We start from the raw sequence: 19924 nt of genomic DNA on the forward strand, positions 1-19924 counted from the left end.
TGGAATATTGTGTCCAGTTCTGGGCCCCACAGTTTAAGAAGGACAGGGAACTGCTTGAACGAGTCCAGTGCAGAGCTACAAAGATGATTAAGGGAGTGGAACATCTCCCTTATGGGGAAAGGCTGAGGGAGCTGGGTCTCTTTAGCTTGGAGAAAAGGAGACTGAGGGGTGACCTCATCAATGTTTACAAATATGTAAATGGTGAGTCTCAGGATGATGGAGCCAGGCTTTTTTCAGTGATGACCAGTGACAGAACAAGGGGCAATGGATACAAACTGGAGCATAGGAGGTTCCATGTGAATATCAGGAAGAACTTCTTTACTGTGAGAGTGACAGAGCACTGGAACAGGCTGTCCAGAGAGGTTGTGGAGTCTCCTTCACTGGAGACATTCAAAACCCGCCTGGATACGTTCCTGTGTGATCCTAGGTGATCCTGCTCTGGCAAGGGGGTTGGACTAGATGATCTTTTGAGGTCCCTTCCAACCCCTAGAATTCTATGATTCTATGATTCTATGAATGGGATACAAAGGAAAAAAGGAAGAAAACACCCAAAGATAACACTGCATACTAAAAAGGTAGGTTATACAAAGAGAAGACAATTAAAAATTCATAGGCCTAGCAGAGTACATAACGCTGGGAAAATGAGGTTAGGAGTAATGCTGTTAAATGTAAATTCAAGTCACAATTTGCGTATTGTGATATGCTTTTCCCAAGACTTCATTACAGTTCAACTGCAGAACTAGCTTGGGAAGTCTCAGGTGCAGGAGACTGGTATTTTATAAGCATTAATCTCATTAGAGAAACAAAACAGAATGAAAAACAAATCTAGCTTCATTTTTTTATTTGTATCTGGCCTTGCTGATATTGTTTCTGCTGACTCCCCATGTTTTGAGCTGCACAGAAATCATGCAAGAGAACTGCATTTTTGAGACTGAGAAGTATCCATGACACCTTATTCGTGAGTTAAGAAAATAGTTCAATCAAGTCAAGCACCTTATTAATTCCCTTTATCTCCTGCTTTTTCCACTTCCTGGTATATGTAGAGGGATACCAACAAACATGGAACAAACCTCAGATTAACCTAACAGACAGTTTGTAGAAATGACCCACAGAGAATAAACTGATTTTGAAAAATCAAGGATAATCAAGTACTGAAGACAAAACACAAAATGTAGCTTAAAAAATTGATAGCATGTTAGGGATTTCATGTAGATATGCACTAGAGGAGACAGCTAGACAATTAATTTATATACTTCTAAAACTGCAAAGATTACAGCCCAATACGGGGCTTGTTTCTGACATTTTATACTCTCTTTTGGTCCTCCCCATACATGGAGATTTAGTTCTTCATTTTATCCCAGGCAGTTTCCTATACATAAAGCAGTCAGTAGCCACTTAGGTTAATTTATAATGAGTGGAACAGAATAACATGTGCTGGCTTTTTAGCCAATTTGCTAGGTACTGGCTCAGCTCTAAAACTCAGTTCTGGAGCAATGAGTTATAAAAATGTCAAAAATATGAGGTTAATATTGGACAGGGAAATGCACCTGGTATGAAGGTGGTAAGTCCAGGAAAACATGCCAAATCGTGTTTGCTCATAGAGTCTTCTTGCATTCAGTGCATTTACAGGCTTTCTTGCCAAACTGGAATCATGTATCATTAAGCTGGCCCACAACAGTATCTATAATTTCATTGTGATGGGTTTCTGTGAGCTAGATCTCTGTATGCTTTCTCAGTGAACTCAAATTTTGTTGGTCTCAACAAGACTTGCACTGTTAAATCTAGGAAAAGGCTGACAATGTTGTGTAAACTTTTCATGTGATCCTAGATGCTGTGTCAGTAGATCATCATCTGTGTCAAGTCTCTGTGATAATGTCAAATCAGCTCAGGAGTCAGAAGAGCTAGTCTGAGGTATTTTCCTCCCAGTTTGAGCACTGTGCAGTGCAATATTTTACTGACAGAAATATGCATTCCTGCACAACCCTTCCAACTGTAAAAACAAGTTCTGTATTGAATAATTTGTACAATAAAGTTGTAAAATGCACAGAAAAATCAATTTTTAAAACTAGCCATCTAAAACTAAAACCCGTTTTTCATGTGCAAAAGTCACATTTGTCCCTGGATGGATTAAAAAACTACTCTGAAGATTATGCTAAACTAGAGGTAGATGACTGCAGTGCTCAGAATTAATAAGAGGTTATGCCTGCAAGCACACCTTTTTTCTCAGTGATAGACTTTAGTACTACAGCTGTGCAATATAACATCATGTTACTGATCAGTTTCTCAGGCAGAGAAACAATTTTATTGTTGTCATTTTTCCTACATGACACATTCTTTTACTTCCATATTCAAGGCACTGCTATTGCAATATCACTTGCATCATCATACTACACTGATATTAAAGATGATTCCACATGATTTTTTTAGGAAAAGGATTGTCCCAGGGAAAGCAGAATGAACATCCAACATTTCAAGGTAAATTATAATCAGAAATTCATCTAACAAAAAAAAAACCTAGCTTCAAATGTAAAGAGTCCTTTCCATATTGTTAAGCCTTTTTTTGTTCTGATACTAAAAGGAAAGCTTATCTTACCTGGTAATGAACTCTCTGTGTAGTAGAAGGTACCGACTGCAGGTCCTAGGAGGAGAATGAGAGACATGATGACAAAAAAATTAAAGAAACAAGAGCAGTTTGCAGTTCTACTATCTGAAGTAGCTGAGCAAACACAAATAATTTTGCAAGTATTTCTCACTAGTTTTAAATGTATTAAACAAACACCACAGACTAGTCATGGAAAGCTCACTTATTTAGATTTACATGCATTTGTTCAAAAAATAGTTTTTAAAATACAGAAATCATGATAATGGACCTTTATCATACCACAGTTCTATTTGTTCCATGAAAACTATGTAAATTTTGAACATCAGCCATAAAATGGAAGAAAATATCCTAAAATCCTTAAGCTCTTTTTGTAAATATTTCTAAATAAATAATGCACTAAAGAAAACCACTGGCAGTTCTCCTTGTTTTAAGACAACTCATGTCAAGGAGGTTATATCAGAATGATGCTGGTATTTAGCAGAGTTCAGGAATCTATTTTAATAAGAGATTTTGTCAAATAGTTTAAGCTCATGACATAGCTTTCCAAAAAGCCTGGCCTACACACCTTAGGTCCCCAGTTGGCAGACAAGTTGGCAGAGTGCAGAAAGCCTTGGCACTTCCATTCCCAGCAAATGGGTATGAGCCAAATCAAGCACACACAGAAAAGCTTTGCGCAAACCCTGTGAAAGGTTAGAGAAACACAGTTCCTCTACAACCACTATGGGTACTTCAACCAGAACTCCTAGCTGTGTTTCCTCCAGGGCTGTACAACCGCTCGCCCACCAATGCTGGCCATATTAAGTTGCCTGAGTTTAGTCTGGGATCACATTTGCAATCTACAGGGAACATCATCATAATTATTTCATTACAATTTTCCATCACCAGATACCTCAAGTATGCATCAGTTTACAATAAGGTTTCATGTCTGATAATAATAGCCACACCTCAAGCCTGAATGTTCAGAAATCAATTTCTCGATTTTCAGGACATGCTCTAGTGGTCAAGGTTGTGGGGGTTTTTTGTGCTGGCAGTTGAACTAGGTGATCATAGAGGACCTTTCCAACCATGACAATTTTATAATTCTGTGAAATGTGTTTTAAAGGGAATACTGGCTGAAACGCAAAAAAAGTGAAAGCCTGTAGTGAGATACTAAGGTGTATATTCAGGCTACAAGTGCAGTTTTAAAACTACAGGGAAGTCCGTGGCTCCCAAAGAGTTCAGTGGAGGGATGATGTTCATAGCTCCTATGTAAATTGGACCACCTGTTTAGAAACCTACATAATGTATTCACAGTGGTAAATGTTGTTGAAAGATGCCAGCAAAAGATTAAAAACAGAGACTGCATATGAATGAAAATCCATTAATTTTGTCACTAAATGCATACACACTTAAAATTATTAATTTCATGTGTAATTTGGAGTCTCTACTTCCTGGACTTTATTGTAGAACAAGCACTTGTGAAGCAAAGTGTTCAGGACAGTAAGACCAGTAATATTACTAGTTGCATGAACACACATTTCTGTGTATTTGGAAATATCTAGTTGATATTTGTAGTGTTTATTGGAGTCTCAGATTACTCAATGAGAGCATTAGAGAATGAAATTTGCATAATTAGACCCACTTGAATATCATGATGTTTATCCGTATGCAACACACTTTCTAATTACTAATTTGTGTAATTTTAGCAAGGTATGTGGAGAGTCCTGGTATTCCATTCCAATTCAAGAAGAAGTAAACACATCCATCCATGTCAATTCTGTTATAATTAAAAATAAGTTGGTAGGACTTTTCATTTCCTATTTAGAACATGTTTTTCAGTGCTACTCCTGCTTTTATCACCTTAGCTTAACTCTAAAGTTTTGGTGGTAGGCAAAGTACAATACTCTTAATATATTATTGTTGTAACTATTAGACCTCTGCACTCAGAACTGAATGAAACATAACACAGATGAGTATATGATACCTGAATTCACAAAAGCCTCACCTCTTGTAGACGGTCAATGTACATACGACAGGTTTCCAAGTCACAATCTCCTCGTACAACTATAATTCCTAGGGGAATAGCTAGAAAATCAACAAGAGAGAAAAACATCTTTAATGGAAATCTCTTAAACTTTAAAAGAATTACAATACACTCCAGGTTTTTTTTCTTTATTGTGTCCTCACAAAAGCTTTCTGCTATCTAAATCTTAACATTCATTTAAAAGCAATGACATTATTTATCATTAGTTTCACTCATTTATAATTATCAAGGATTCTGGTTTTCCACTGTCTTTCATACCAAAAAAGGTAAACCATATTCAGTCAAATTGTGTACTTCATCATGTGATTTCAACATCAATTATTAACCACAAAGAAAGCAGCATGTCACAGAACAAGCATTTAGGGAGGTGCTCTTATACATTGAAATAAGGAAGTGGTATTTTACTTTCAGAACTCTTAGAAGTCGACAAAAATGATATAAAGTTACGAAAGTCACAGCCTGAAGTTACAGCCCTATTTCAGAGAAAACTGTTCAGCACCATGTTATTTTGATTTAAGACTGCTTTCAAATCAAAACAGACATCAAAACATTCCATCTACACACAGAATTTACATATCTCCGTATTTTCTTAGAGAAATAAAGTGAACATGTAAACATACAACAAGTAATTCTCCTCAGCTGAGGGAAGCATTTTTATTAATAAGGGATTTAAGTTTTCTGTTCTTGCAGCAAAAACAACCCAAACAACATCCCAAAACAAACCCACAGAAAGACATATATGTGAGTCTAGAAGGAAGGTACCAAGAGAGCTACCTACTAAGATAACATTAAATAAAAAGAAAACAAGTGAAAACCCTTGAGTACCTGATTTTCTAAAACTGAATCACCTAATGAAGTTTTTTGTTTTTTTTTCTCCCTAGAGTGTCTTTAATCAAACAATGGCCCAAAAATAAATAAAAATAGGGGAGCAGCAGGAAAGAGATTTAAATCCTCATCTGAGGTATTCCAAAAGGAGACCAGAATATCAACTTGTAAACCATTTCAGTAACTGGATAACAGGAAGTATCATAAAGTCACTGACAATTCTAAGATAAATAGAAAAAAAAATCCACAACTGTGCTACAGCCCCTCCCCTGCAGTTCAAAATAAATTGATTAAGAGAAAGAGATATTTATCTACTGAGATGCTCTTCATTCTGTTAAGAGGACAAGATGGCTGCAAAAGATAATGGGAAACATGGGTCATATTTTTGTAGCCCACTGGGGCTAGGAGCACAAAGAACAGCTCAGTAGTCTCAAGGAGAAGAACAGGGGAGCACCTACAGCAGTCAACATCATTACAGGCATCAGAGGCCAGCAACAATGCTGCCAGCATCAAGTTTCAAAACCAGTTTGAACACCAGAACAGCTATGGAACCAGGAAGACCAGAAGCAGGGAAAAAAGCTGTCAGGAGAAAACAAAATAAAGAAGGGACAGGAAGAAAGAACAAGTAGGAAGGGAAGAGCTCACACTTCTCCTGAAGCAACTTTGGCACCCAATAGTGATGCCAGTCCTCCTCATTTTCAAAAAGTCCAAAAGGGAACAGTGCTCATTGTGACCTCCCAGAATTTTTCATTACAGAACAGAAACTGAGAGAAGCAAGTAGAATGAGAGTCAATCATGAGGTTTGCTTTACACATTCCAGTTCTCTAGGTTGCACAGTGATTCACTTTGCTTAGTGTTTACTTTCGCTTAACCTGTTCTGACAGGAGACCCTTAAGCTCTTTGTAGAGAGTACTTAATGGCTATCTAGTTTCAATTCAGCAGATCCCTCTACTGAGCCCTTATTGAAAGAAGCATTTGTTAAATTCATTTATAGCACTAAAAAGTGAATTGCAACAGACACGACTGCACCTCCAATAGGTATAGAGCACTAAGGAGCTACACCACTGGCGCATGAACTGTCACCACTGATCTTGTCTCTATAGGCATTTAACAGGGACCAGAGTTTTGACATGCTGAAAGAAAGCATCCAACACAGAACTGAAATCCATCACAATCACCATCCCTGACAGCCCAAAAGAGAAGGATTTTATTAATTTTTGGAATTCTAAAAGTGATCCACCAAAATGTCTGAAAAGAAAACACTAATATGCAATAGAAAATTTATTGATGACATCTATGGGTCTCACCTACACAAGTGAAAAATATAACGATTCAGAGGTTTAATTCAATTACAACCCATCTATTCGTGGTGGTAATAGAATAAAGGGAATTCTGGCCTGAGTACCTTTGTTCTTAAAAAAGAAATGTGCAACTTTGCTGCATGGAAATTCTGAATTAGAACGATCTATGGCTTTAGGGTCAATGGCTAGCTAAGGGGTAAGGTGCGTGAGGTGAGTCTCAAATGGTTATATTCCACACAGTTCATGCTCATTTGAAAAAACTTTTAAGTCATTGCTGGACAACACTACAATACACGCTAAAATGTTGTGTGTCAAAGGTTTTTTTGTGGGTTTGGTCTCTTGGCTTTTTTGCAAGACCCATTTGGTTTTCAGCAAGAAAGATTTTCCCAGCCCTCAGTTTTGTCATAAACCACATTAATATGTACAATGCACCATGCAGGCAAGATTTTCAAATTGCTTAACAATTGCAAATTGCAAATCTTTAATGATTAATAATGGGATTGAAACTGGGATTTTTGCTGATTCAGAATATAGGGCAGGCAATGCTGTGCAGTAGGGGCAAAATGAGGTAAGTTACCACTTAAAGGAATAAAGTTAACAAAGATTCCCATTAAGAGCACAGGAACTGAAGAGCAACTTTCCCATACACGGTCCACGCCTGTGAATATATGGATATAGCCAGACATGGGAATATACCTTAAATATCGTCTCAGATCATGAGCCAAGCCACAGAATTCAAGTGCCAGATATTTTTCTCCTGAGGTGTCTGCTCTTCTGGCCCTTTGCATCCAGCCTCCAGTTTCTTTGTGCTCCCTGAACAGTGAAAAGGACTTTGTCCAGGGAGCTGTGGTTACAGGCTCTAAACGCTGCAGTGATGAGCAGCCTGCAAGAACCTCCGGAGATGAGATAGGCAGATAGTTCCTTCATATTCTGAAGTGATGCTATGGAAAACCTTAGCAAAACTAACTGTGATCAAATATCAGAAGGAAGGTGGGGTAGGTGCATCAGTCCAGCTAGCATGATGCTCTCATTGACTGCAAGATTAGTAGTGGTTTCCTAAGTCCTCATGAAAATAGCTACGGAATTTATAAACAAAGAAGAAATCTTCCACCTATTAACTGCCCATTATGCTAAATACCTAAAGCTAGTGAATAATTTAATAATACTGAGAACACAAATGGAAGAAGCCTGAATATACTGCACATGACACCATGAAGAAAAAATAAAATTCAATTAACTTCCCCATTTATTGTCAGGCAAGGATTCAATTTGTGATCCAAACACTATGATTAACCCACTCAAATCCCAAACAAAACAGCCTCAAGACAGATCATTAAGGTAGATGTGAATGCCAGGAAAATTTATTTCTTTTCTCACATACCTCAGGGGACTGGGGAGATTAAACATTGGGTTGTAAATGTTTAATGTATCAAATAAAGGATCCTCACTACTGAAGATAAGAATGTCATTTTCCTGAGGGTTTTCCACTCATATTACAATTATGAAGGACCAAGTAAATTCTTGGGAGAGAATTCTAAAATATTCAGTTAATTGTATTAAAAGGTTTGGCTTTCCCAGTATGGTTTTTATACAACAGAGTTTGTACAAAATTATTTTCTTACAACACCAATCTAAACCATGTGTCTCTTCACATCCCTTTTGTTTATTGTACTGACAAAAACTAAAGCTTCATAGGTTCAGTTGTTGTTCATTTTCTTGGCACTAGTGATCCAATTTTACTGTAATCCCTTGTCAGGAGGTAAAACACAATACAGGTTATCAGACTAGACCAGGACACATTTGAGGAAGTGGTCATCCCCTCCAGGCACCCAGTGAATTCTCCTGTGCCCTACTACAAAAAGGAGGAAGCTGCCCAAGTCCTATGAAGAGACAACTTGTCCCAAACACCATGCAAAAGGAAACAGGTTGTAGAAAAAAAACTATGAAGAGCTAGGAATTGAAATTGGCAGGGAACAAATATCAGGACTAATAGATGAATAAGAGTTTAGGATTAAGAAAAGGAGCAGGAACCTAAGACGAGAAATCTGCAGAAGCAGACTAAGACAAGCAGGAAGAATGTGTGTGGGATGAGATATGCAAAAGGGACATCCAGGTCTGAAAAGGTATGAAGAAATCAGATAATAAAACAAACAAATAAGTAAAGGACAGAAATGGAAGTAGAATACGTGCACAAAAAAATCTCACAGAAAAGTCTATACCAGAAAGAAACTATAGCATGATTTCCTGGAAAGTATGGGAAAAGAACTTAATATTCTTCTGTCACCCCACTCCTCTAGGGTAAATACATAGTTACATCTTTTTGGAACAGTATCCATCTCTTCTAGTTCAAAGAAGATGGCAAATTTACAGGTTCCAGCTTCCTCGCTAGCTCAAAAGGCTAAGGAATGTGTTCAATGTAAATATGCCTCATGCAGAATCAAGACAAAGTAGATTTAAATTAGATATTAGGAATAAATTCGTTATAATGAGGGTGGTGACACAATGGAACAGGTTGCCCAGAGAAGCTGTGGATGCCTCCTCCTTGCAGGTGTCTAAAATCAGGGGCTTTAAGCAACCTCATCTAATGGAAGATGTCCCTGCCTACAGCAGGGCAGTTGAAACTAGGTGATCTTTAAGTGTCCTTTTGAACCCAAACCATTCCATGATTCTATAACTCAGTTATGTAAGATTTCCATGCTTTGGGTTTATTCGTTCTTCGCAACCCAGGCAATGGCACATGGTGTTAAATAAATGCTACTATGACTACAAGATCAAGAGCTCAAACTTAGAAAATGCCATGGCTGAAGTTGTCTGTTTCAGCATCTGTGTATATATTCATTGTGCTACTCTAATTGTTTGTTCACATCCTACTTTTTCCTCTGTTGTGCTCTTGTGCCTTTCTAATCTTTGAATGTACGCACGTGTACACAGGTCAAAGCGAGAAATGTAATTAACTGTACTGCCTGAACAAAGCCCACAAGGTTTCTTCCATTAAAATGGGGGAAAAAAGAGAAAAAAGTAAAAAAAAAAATATTTCCCTTAACACAAGCAGTGCTTTTGGCAAATTCCTCTTTGGTTTTATAGTTTATTTTTCAGTTTCAGGTATTTATCTTTGGTTTGCATCTGTATACACCAGTAAGAGAATCCAGGAGCTCAGTGGCAGCAGAGTTGCAAATATTTAAATCACTGCTGACTTCTTACCCTCTTGTTTTCATCTTGCTGGGTCACTTCAAGTAACGCATCCAACCCTCTCAGTTTCAGATCTTATTAAATCACTGTGATAGATAAATGCATCAATTAGCTAATGTCTACACAACACATGGTAAGAAAAGAAAACTGTAAAAGCAAGGCAGTGACTTTCAAGCAGAGTGAAATTTAGTAGACCCTCTGTACGTAATGTTGCCTTTATAAAGCTTTTACAGATAATCCATCATGTTCCCTAAGAGACCTCCTGACAAATACGTGACCATTGGTGCTTCCTTTACAGAATGGCAGAGGAGGTTTGTAGCTACACAACCCACCTTACCTGAAGCAATCGAGATCCAAGTGGCTTGCCAACATGAACTCCTTTCCTTCAATGGCGAATCTCCCCTGTCCTGACTCCATCTGTTAATACAGGTTTCCCTCACCACAGTAGTTGTCTAGCAGGTCCTCTGCTCCCCTATGATCTTTACATTATAAGTATTCAGGATGTGAATGCAAAGTCCTCAGTGTTGACCTTTTAATGTTTAGCTAGTTGCTTGAAATCACATGGAATAGTCTCCAAATTAACTTCACCTTTCATATCCCTGAACTTTAAAGTATGAGAATGCATTTCATAGATCAGTGATTCTCAGAGTGTGCTAAGTATATTGCTGGTATGAGGGTGCTACAGTATCTCTGCACATATACGTATCCTAAATGACTTGCAAGCTTGTCATTCCATGTACCTCTGAGTGCCTATGATACTATGAACTCCTCAGATGATCCCAAAACACCCAGATAACCCACAGAAATTAAATGCAGGAACACATGGAATATAGATATCTGGCTAGATATAATCAAAGAGAGACAAGTATTTGAGGTTAACATCATATCATGTTACACCACCCATACACATAAAGCAAGGAGGCTGCAGAGAAAAAGATTGTTAGATTGGTCAATTGTTATACATATTGAATTACATTTTCTTCAAAAATTGCTCTATAAGCAAGGGTGCCATTTTTTTCAAGAGGAGATAAGGAACAGAAGTCTCTGTGTAAAAGAGTGTGGGAGACACAGAGTTAGTACAGAGGTGAGAGCTATTCCTGATACTGCCAACACTTCATTCAGGTATGATTCCTACTTAATTTTCATGTCTTTGAGAAAACTAAGATTGGATCTCCATGGCTAGAGCATACAAAACAGAAAGTGAAGGGCAGTAAGAACTGGCATATTCTATAAAAAAAAAACCAAACCTGTGCAGCTACAGAGTGATGGTGAGCTGTTTCACAGTTCCATCTTCATGGTGTAAATCTACAATAGTGTTGGCAGGAAGGACTAAGAACGGTTGAATCACAGAATCACAAAATCTTAGTTGGAAAGGACCTCGAAAGATCATCTAGTCCAACCCCCTGCCAGGCAGGGTCACCTAGAGCACATCACACAGGAACGTGTCCAGGCAGGTTTTGAATGTCTCCAGCGAAGGAGACTCCACAACCTCTCTGAGCAGCCTGTTCCAGGGCTGTCACTCTCACAGTAAAGAAGTTTTTTCTGATGTTTATGTGGACCTCCTATGCTCCAGTTTACATTACCCCTTGTCCTATCACTGGACATCACTGAAAAAAGCCTAGCTCCATCATCCTGACACTCACCTTTAACATATTTGTAAACATTGATGAGGTCGCTCCTCAGTCTCCTCTTCTCCAAGCTAAAGAGACCCAGCTCCCTCAGCCTTTCCTCATCATTTTTGTGGCTCTGCACTGGACTCTTTCAAGCAGTTCCCTGTCCTTCTTGAACTGTGGGGCCCAGAACTGGACACAATATCCCAGATGTGGCCTCACCAAGGCAGAATAGAGGGGGAGGAGAACCTCTCTTGACCTACTCACCACACCCTTTCTAATACACCCCAGGACGCCATTGGCCTTCTTGATCACAAGGGCACATTGCTGGCTCATGGATATCCTCCTGTCCACCAGTACCCCCAGGTCCCTTTCTCCTACACTGCTCTCCAGCAGGTCAGCTCCCAACCTGTACTGGTACATGGGGTTGTTCTTCCCCAGATGCAAAACTCTATACTTGCCCTTGTTGAATTTCATCAAATTTTTCCCCACCCAACTCTCCAGCCTGTCTAGGTCTCATTGAATGGCAGCATAGCCTTCCAGTGTGTCAGCCACTCCTCCCAGTTTAGTGTCATCAGCAAACTTGCTGAGGGCACACTCTGTTCCCTCATCCAGGTCATTGATGAAAATACTGAACAGTACCAGTCCCAGTACCAACCTCTGAAGGACTCCACTAGTCACAGACCTCCAACTAGATTTTGTCCCACTGACCACAACTCTCTGACTTCTTCCTTTCAACCAGTTCACAATCCGTCTGATCCACCTGATCATCAAGACACTTCCTTAGCTTATCTACCAGGATGCTGTGGGACACAGTGTCAAATGCTTTACTGAAATAGAGATAAACCACATCTACCACTCTACCATCATCTGTCCACCTAGTTACTTCCTCATAGAAGGCTATAAGGTCACTATTGGTCACTATTTTATGGTTGGTTAGTTTGTTGATTTATTAATTTTTTAAAAATACAATTAATTTCTGTATATACATCCATTGTCAGAAATTTCTGAATAACATTGAAATGGTGAAAATAGGACGTCATAAATAGAAATATTTTGCTATTTCAAAAAAACCTCAATTGTTCCTCCACAATGCTTCTTCAGATCACACTTTTTTCAATAACAGGAAATCAGAGATAATGCACAGATATGCAGGCAAGAGAGACAGAATTAAGTTTTGTCCATCTAGAAACATTAATCCAATTTACTTTTTGAAAATTATAGTGTTGGTCATGATCATGTAGTGTATAACTAAGATATTGGGAAAAAGCTGGTGACTAGGGTAACAAGTGCTTGGGGCATGTATAGAGAGGTGTTAGAGAAGACAACTACATTTACAGCAAAGAACATTACAACATAACTAAAATGCCAACTTATATCCCTTCTTTAAAAGAGTGCATGGAAGCATTCACCGCTCCTTGGTGAAGGATCAATAAGCACGCTCTGTACCATCATCAATCATCCGACAGACAATACTGAGATGTTGACAGAAGAAAGAATGAAGGAGAAAAAAAGGAGAATGGGGAAGGAAGAAAGGGACAATTCAGAAACAGCATCTTGGCTAAATGCCAGCTGCAGTGACAAGAAAAGTAGAAAGCAATAGAAGGAGACTGGGCCAAGAATGGTCATGCCCTTCGGGGGACAAAATTACTTTCTTTAACTGCTCAGGAGGTTTTCAAAATGAAGTGCCTACCTCCAGCAGAGTGAAGATTAATCTTCATGGAATAGTTTGTATGACGAGTTGTTTTATGTCAGGAAGTGCAATTTTAGGTGAAATATTTGATGGAATCAAATAATTGTTTAAAAAAAACAAGGGAAGCAAAACATATTTACTAGAAGTTAAAATGATCCAGATTATGACACTGGTGTCAGGTCTTTCAAAACTGTATTATGGAGATAAGTAACAGGGAAAAAACTACAGTAGCTTTTTTGATATTTTTCCTTCAGAGATAACAGCATAACTAGCTTTCTTGTCCTGTTCAGATTGCTGCAAGATTCTGGTTTGCTTTCAGGTTATTTTGGGAATTAAAAGTGGTTTTAATGCCTGTGAGAAGAGAATGGATAGTAAGTATAGTATTCTGGAATTAAATTGTAGGTACTCTGCCAAAGCCTGGACAGATATGTAAACTGAGTCTCTTGCAAGGACCTAGTGAAACACACTAACACCTGTGAGCTACAGTCACACTGAAGGAACCTAACCCCACTGACAGTAACAGGCCTTAATGGGCTTTTGTATTTTGCTAATACCAAGTATTATCTGCATTTAAAGTTCTGATTCATACTGAAAAATTTTCATGGGAATGCATTTATTTTTACTCCCCTTCCCTCATAATCACTTTCTTTAGCAAACGAAGATAAGGGGCTTCTCCTCCCTTAGTAACCCCTTCCTCCTCTTCAGACAAGTGACTTTTAGAGGAAAAGCTCTATGAAATTATTTCCTGATGAGGAGGCAGTCAACACACTTATTTCATATAAGTATTTAGCATATAATAGAGCCAGGCAGGCAGCAATCCACAGACCTACCATCAGAAAACCATTAAAAAAGTATCCAATTAGCTATGTCAGAAATGCAATTAAGATGGCTATCTGCTCTCCTTAAAAGGAAGATTTATGTCATTTTCCAGTTTCCTTCCTCATAAAAACTTCAGTTGTGCAGTCCTCTAGAGTAAACATGCAGCTTGATGACTGGCTATGCTTCAGCTTCCAGAAGAAATGTAAGCATCTTTCCTGTAAGTCACAGGAAAACTGAGACATTAGGTCTATGTTCAGTGAACCACAGGGATTTTCCATTTTTTGCTTCATGGAATTCAAAGAACTGGCTAGAATATTTAGAACAGTTTGTTTTCTGAGAGCACTTCTCTTCCTGTACATAATTCCCTTCTGTCATAATTTGCATCACACAGAAGTCCTTGTATCAAGACCAGCTTCCTGAAAACTAAAGGTTGGACAATTATGATAGGAGACAGTTGAGCTGTATGTCCAGAGAAGTAGGCTGATGACCAGTGTATGCTGTATATTATATGTTCTTACACAGGACTTGCTTAATAACTGCAAAGGAAAAGGTATCTTTTCTGACTTATTTTAGGTTGATGGTGATATTATTTGCTTTCTCATGTTTTAATGTAAAAACTGTAATGCACAAGCATTACTGAGACAGCTAAAGGAGGACAGACAAGAAAAAAAAACGTAATTTAAAACATATGGGGAGAATATGCAGACCAGCTATGTTATATTACCAAGCTGTCCATGCAGCAACTTGAAAGAGAAACAAAAAGATCTTGAGGCAAATGGTCTGGCAATGCCTGAAAGCAATCATTTTAACTCTTGGTGGATAAATATTTAAAAGTGTTTATCCATTTAAAAATCTACCTTTTGAATGAAAACCTCTTAAGCACACATATAACAAGTAATAAAATGTGTGTGTAATCTAAAACCAAATCTCAGAGATTTTAGAACATTCTCTGACAGTTTTTATCATGCTGTCATGGTTTTTTTTGCAGACAACAAATAAATACTCATTTACAACTGCAGTGACAACAATATAAAAAGTTGTACATTTTGTGTCAGAACATGTAAATGGCTCTTAATGACTGCATAATATACGCTAAATACATGCAAAATTTACGTCCACAGTGAGGATGGATGGAGATAGTTCTCTGATGGGAAACCACAAAATGAACTATATTGTTTCTGACAGGGTTGGACAGATGTGAGTTCGGTATGGTCTGAATACTACTCAAGATCAAACTCTCAATTTAAATTTAAAGCAAATTCCTCTCCAGTGAACCATAATCCTCACCCTGTTAAAATTCTTCTTAGTTCAATGATGAAGGATTTGGTTGCTTTAATTATGACCAAAATCCACTAAAAGAAACTTCAGAAAAGGCTGTCTGGACCTATAGTAAAATTTAAGCCATTTCAGTTATTTTGTTGGAAGAAGAGCTGGTGAACTGAGAGAATAAGTAGGGGTGGGACCAGAGGAGTAAAAGTGAAACAGTTGAAACTATCTTCCAATAGTAAGATAAGCAAACCAATTAAAAGGATTGTCATCCTGTAATTACCGGAGGGCTCTGCATTACAGAGGGAGCTGAAGCTTTGTTGCACAACAAACAGTCATGCCTGTAATTTAATATGAATAATGAGCCAGATGCATGAACAAGGCTATTAAATTGTTATCACAAGCCACCATGTCCCTCACTGATTAATGACTCCATGTGTCACCAAGGAAAGAAACTCTGTTTTTAAATATGGATTATCATCAATGTTGCCAAAGCAACCGCCTGTCTGCTTTTGACTTACCCCTGAATGTGGCAATTAAACTGTCAGATGAGGAAACAAAACAGTGATTATTCTTTTTATGTGGAAAACTGAAGCCTGTTGAAGAACAAAGGTCTGGGGAAGCCAGATTTCTTTCCCAAGATAAATGCACCTGTGCAAGAGCCACATTCAAGGTCAGAACACATTCTCAATATGAAATTAATCATGGTGCCCTCCACTCAGTTTCAAATTTGATGCTAATCATAAAATCTCAGATAGTTTCATACACTAGTGGAAACCCAGACGAATCCACAAAAGACATGAATAAAGAAAACAGGTGTGAAAAACACTTATTTTACAGTAAATAAAATCAACTTGCAGAAGGCATAATTAATTAATAAATCGGGTGAATGATCTATATGTGCTTTTATAGGGAGAGTATATATTTATAAAGAGAATATATATGTGGATATGCACAAATAGGTGAATATACACTCTACATGACTCATCAAAAAATGTATGCTTGATCTTGTGTTTGGGATTTTTGCTGCTGTTATTCTGGTTGTGTTTTGGTTTTCTTAATTTGTTAATGTAAGATTTATTCAGAATATTCTACCAAAAACAGCTACAATCTGGTTTCTTCCAACTTACAAGCTTCCCGGAGTTTTTCCTTGTCGTAATGTAGTCCTTCATATTCTTGTAAATTAATCCTGTTCACTCTGATCCGCAGGCGATCTGGGATGGAATGAGGACTGCAAGAAAAGAAGAAAGTTTCTTAAATTGAGTGTTCCATGGAGAAGCAAAATGAAAATAAAATATGAAGGGATTTTAATCTTCTCTGAAAGAAGGACGAGAGCAAGGTTTTTCAGAATTAGGCAATTCCTCACATGCCCGTTACTGAATTTTAAATTATGGATACCCATCCCATAGCAAGGTAGACATTAGACCATAAATTATAAGCAAGATCAAGAAGCCCATATGCTGACTGTGTGGTCTGGAATTACAGAAGAGTTTTTCAGTTATCTGATCTCTACATAGTCACCCTTCCCCTCAGCAGTTTGTCTTTTTGTACATTCCTAGAACTTTACCACAGCCAGTAGATTCACCGAGCTGTGTTTCATGATGCAGATGTTTTCTTGGGAAGTCTCTTAGGACTTCCTCTGCCCATGAGAACATCCACCCTCATATTCTTGGAGAATCCTCATTCAACATCTCTGTTCTGGGAAACAGGCAACAGAAACGTGGTTAAGAAATGGATTTCCACAGCAGCAAGTCCAATACACAGAACCCAAGAGGACTTTAAAAAACAAGTAACAGCGCAGGAACCTGATTTATAAAGATTTCAGCCAGATTTAGATGCCTTTACTGTCTATATAATTTTGAAATACTCAGTGGCTTCCTTATCTATAAATTTAAGTGTCCATATATTGATATGAAGTTGTCCTGAAAAGCTTTGGTTTGATTTCACACCAGCTTCCACCTTAATGTAACGTATTGCTTGATTTTGTAAGTTTATCCATATGCTATGTAAATTCACTTGACCACATTTGCATTTTCCCCTTTTTAAAGATGGGTAATCTATGTATTTTAATGCATACAACAAATGTCAGTCCTGTAAAAACTGGCCACTGGCCAATTAACTTAAAAGTTAATTCTTCATCCTGTGCTTCCACTGAAAGATCATCTATTTTCTATGTTATAATCTAGTTGGTAGCAGAACTCTGCCAGTGGTATGACCACTGAATAGACACACTGCCCTTTAAAAGTTGAAATGCTGTTCAGTGTCATAAATATACAAGGCTTACTTTTCTCTTTGTCTCAGCTGATATTTTTACTTTGTCTGAAAGACATTTGACATACAGCCTTTGCACTATTAGTTTAAACACCAATCAGGACAAGCTGCAGTTGAAAAATAAAAAAAGTTTTTCTTTCTTTTTAAGTAAGGGAGCAATATGTTTTGGGGTTTTTTTACCTGAAAATACTGCAGACCTGACAAACCACATGGTTTGTGGTCATCTCTTGGTAGAGCCACTGGGATGGTAATAGTACTTATATTTCAGCATTATCTTATTGCTACTTACAGGAAAGCTTATTATCTCTGTTGGTATAAACAGCTGTGTCACATCTAGACAGATGAAAATAAAGATTGAAAATCAAGTCCCAGTCAAAAAACCACTATTGACACCATTACTCTTTGCCTAAAAATTGATAAAGGATAATAAGTTGAGGGTGCTGACAAAACCAAAGGTAAGGCAACAGGCTAGAAGAAGCTGCTCTGAAGAAACTCACTTTCTGAACAGAAGTTTCTATAATAATGCCAGGTAAGAAAGAAAAACATACATGTTCTTGTTACAAATGTTATTTCCTGACTTGAAGCTTGTGGCAACCTATTGCATCTCCAACATCCCCTTATTGAGTCAAATTAGTCCCTTCATCTGAAAAAAAAAGTGAGCAAGTCCTTTTTCTTTGCTTGGAAACAGAGGAGGAAAAGATCTAAAATCAACAACAAATCTAGAATATTTTTGTTGCTTCAGAAGCCACAAACTCTCCTCCAAAGTCACCTTTTAACTAGAAAATTACCTGAGAGGATACTTCACATGCTTTTGTAAAAAGTGTAAATTTTTGGAACATCAGTGCACTGTATATGTCCAAATTTGCTTCTATAGAAAAAAAAAGAACATCATCTTAAATATAATGTATTGCCTGAGGAGAAATAGTTCCTTTCCAAGGTCAGGTGTGGGAGAGTAATCAATTGACAAATGTCAAAGGTTTCCTGTTCTTCTGTTTCTCCTCCAGTTCATCTCCTTTTTGTAAAGACATGGAACTACTACTACTACATAAGCAAGATGGATGTGCTAAAACATACAACTGAAGAGGAACAGGACTTGCTCCTTTGCCCATTTGAAAATTGCAGTTACCTTAGTAATAAAAATATAACCTTGGAAACAGCAGCTTTCTACAGAAAATAAACTCTTACCAGAAATACAAATGTTAAGAGATCCTTTCTCCAGGGTAGATATTTTATATACTTAGCTAAGTCCAGTTACAGTTAATACCTTCATAACTCACAAATATATATATATGTATATACATACACCTATAAATATATATGCGCACACATAAACAAAACTAAAATGTATTCAGTGACTGCAATCCAATGATTTTGCTCATGATTATTTGCAAATACTCTTTGCTCTATAAGAATATGGTTGTTGGGTGACATTATATTAATATCTCACTAAATTTTATTACCTATTCAATATAGCTTTAGCTCTAAAATTGTCCTTATCATCCAGCTAATTAACTCATTCACTCACAGAATTCATGAGGTCCATACAGAGCTCTATTTAATAGCTGAGGAAAATGTTTCCACGATCAATATTTCTGTAGTCTTCATAGATACTGATAACAATCCATGTTATTATACAAATTGCACAATTTATCTTGTTCAGACAAGCTCAAAATATTCAGAAACCACAAAGCTTAAGTACATAAGCATGTCCATGTAAAAGCTAATAATGGGGTGATAAATGTCACTGACAGAAAGCATTAGTACAGCATTAATAGAAATGGATGTTTCTAAACACTGTATAAAATTACTAGCTCAATTGTAAGGAGAGGAAGAAAAGCTCTCCACATACAGCAGTAGACAATTCATAAATAAATTCTGGGAGATTGCTGCACTGCAGTTCAACCTAAAATATTTAAATTTCTTACACCTATTATTCTTAAAAATGGAGAATTATACCATCAATGAAAAGTAATTTAAAGTGCAGATTAATGAATGCCATTACCTCCTAAGGAATCTAATTAAGAATCTCATTCTCCAAACACAGCAATCCACAGAATTACGTCCAAAAGGCCACATGTCCCATGGGACCATAAATACAGACTCAGGTCAACTGAAACATTCTGTTCACTCATGTTGATTAGCTATAATAGTTTCATTTAAACAAAAACCTAAATATCAATCTTCTCAGATCAGGAGCAGAGATAGCCTAGTTTACCATACTGAATTTTATTTTATGGACTTTTGATTAGCATAGACCAGAAGTGCACATGCAGGGCACTACTAAATAACAATCTAAAGGAGTTTTTTTTTAAAACTATGCACATT

At 37.4% G+C, this 19924-nt stretch overlaps 1 protein-coding gene across 1 annotated transcript in view; it reads right to left on the bottom strand.

Annotated features, from left to right (window-relative positions):
* DGKI (diacylglycerol kinase iota) overlaps positions 1–19924 on the bottom strand; it is a 172840-nt gene that overhangs the window by 54459 nt on the left and 98457 nt on the right. Inside the window, exons 21-23 of the mRNA XM_051640929.1 lie at positions 16459–16559; positions 4587–4666; positions 2594–2638 (exon numbers count right to left, since the gene is read on the bottom strand). Of these exons, the coding sequence (XP_051496889.1) occupies positions 2594–2638; positions 4587–4666; positions 16459–16559 (226 nt within the window). The remainder of the gene's footprint in view (positions 1–2593; positions 2639–4586; positions 4667–16458; positions 16560–19924) is intronic.

The sequence above is a fragment of the Apus apus genome, chromosome 1 (genome assembly GCF_020740795.1).
Source record: "Apus apus isolate bApuApu2 chromosome 1, bApuApu2.pri.cur, whole genome shotgun sequence".
In the NCBI taxonomy this organism is placed as follows: domain Eukaryota; kingdom Metazoa; phylum Chordata; class Aves; order Apodiformes; family Apodidae; genus Apus; species Apus apus.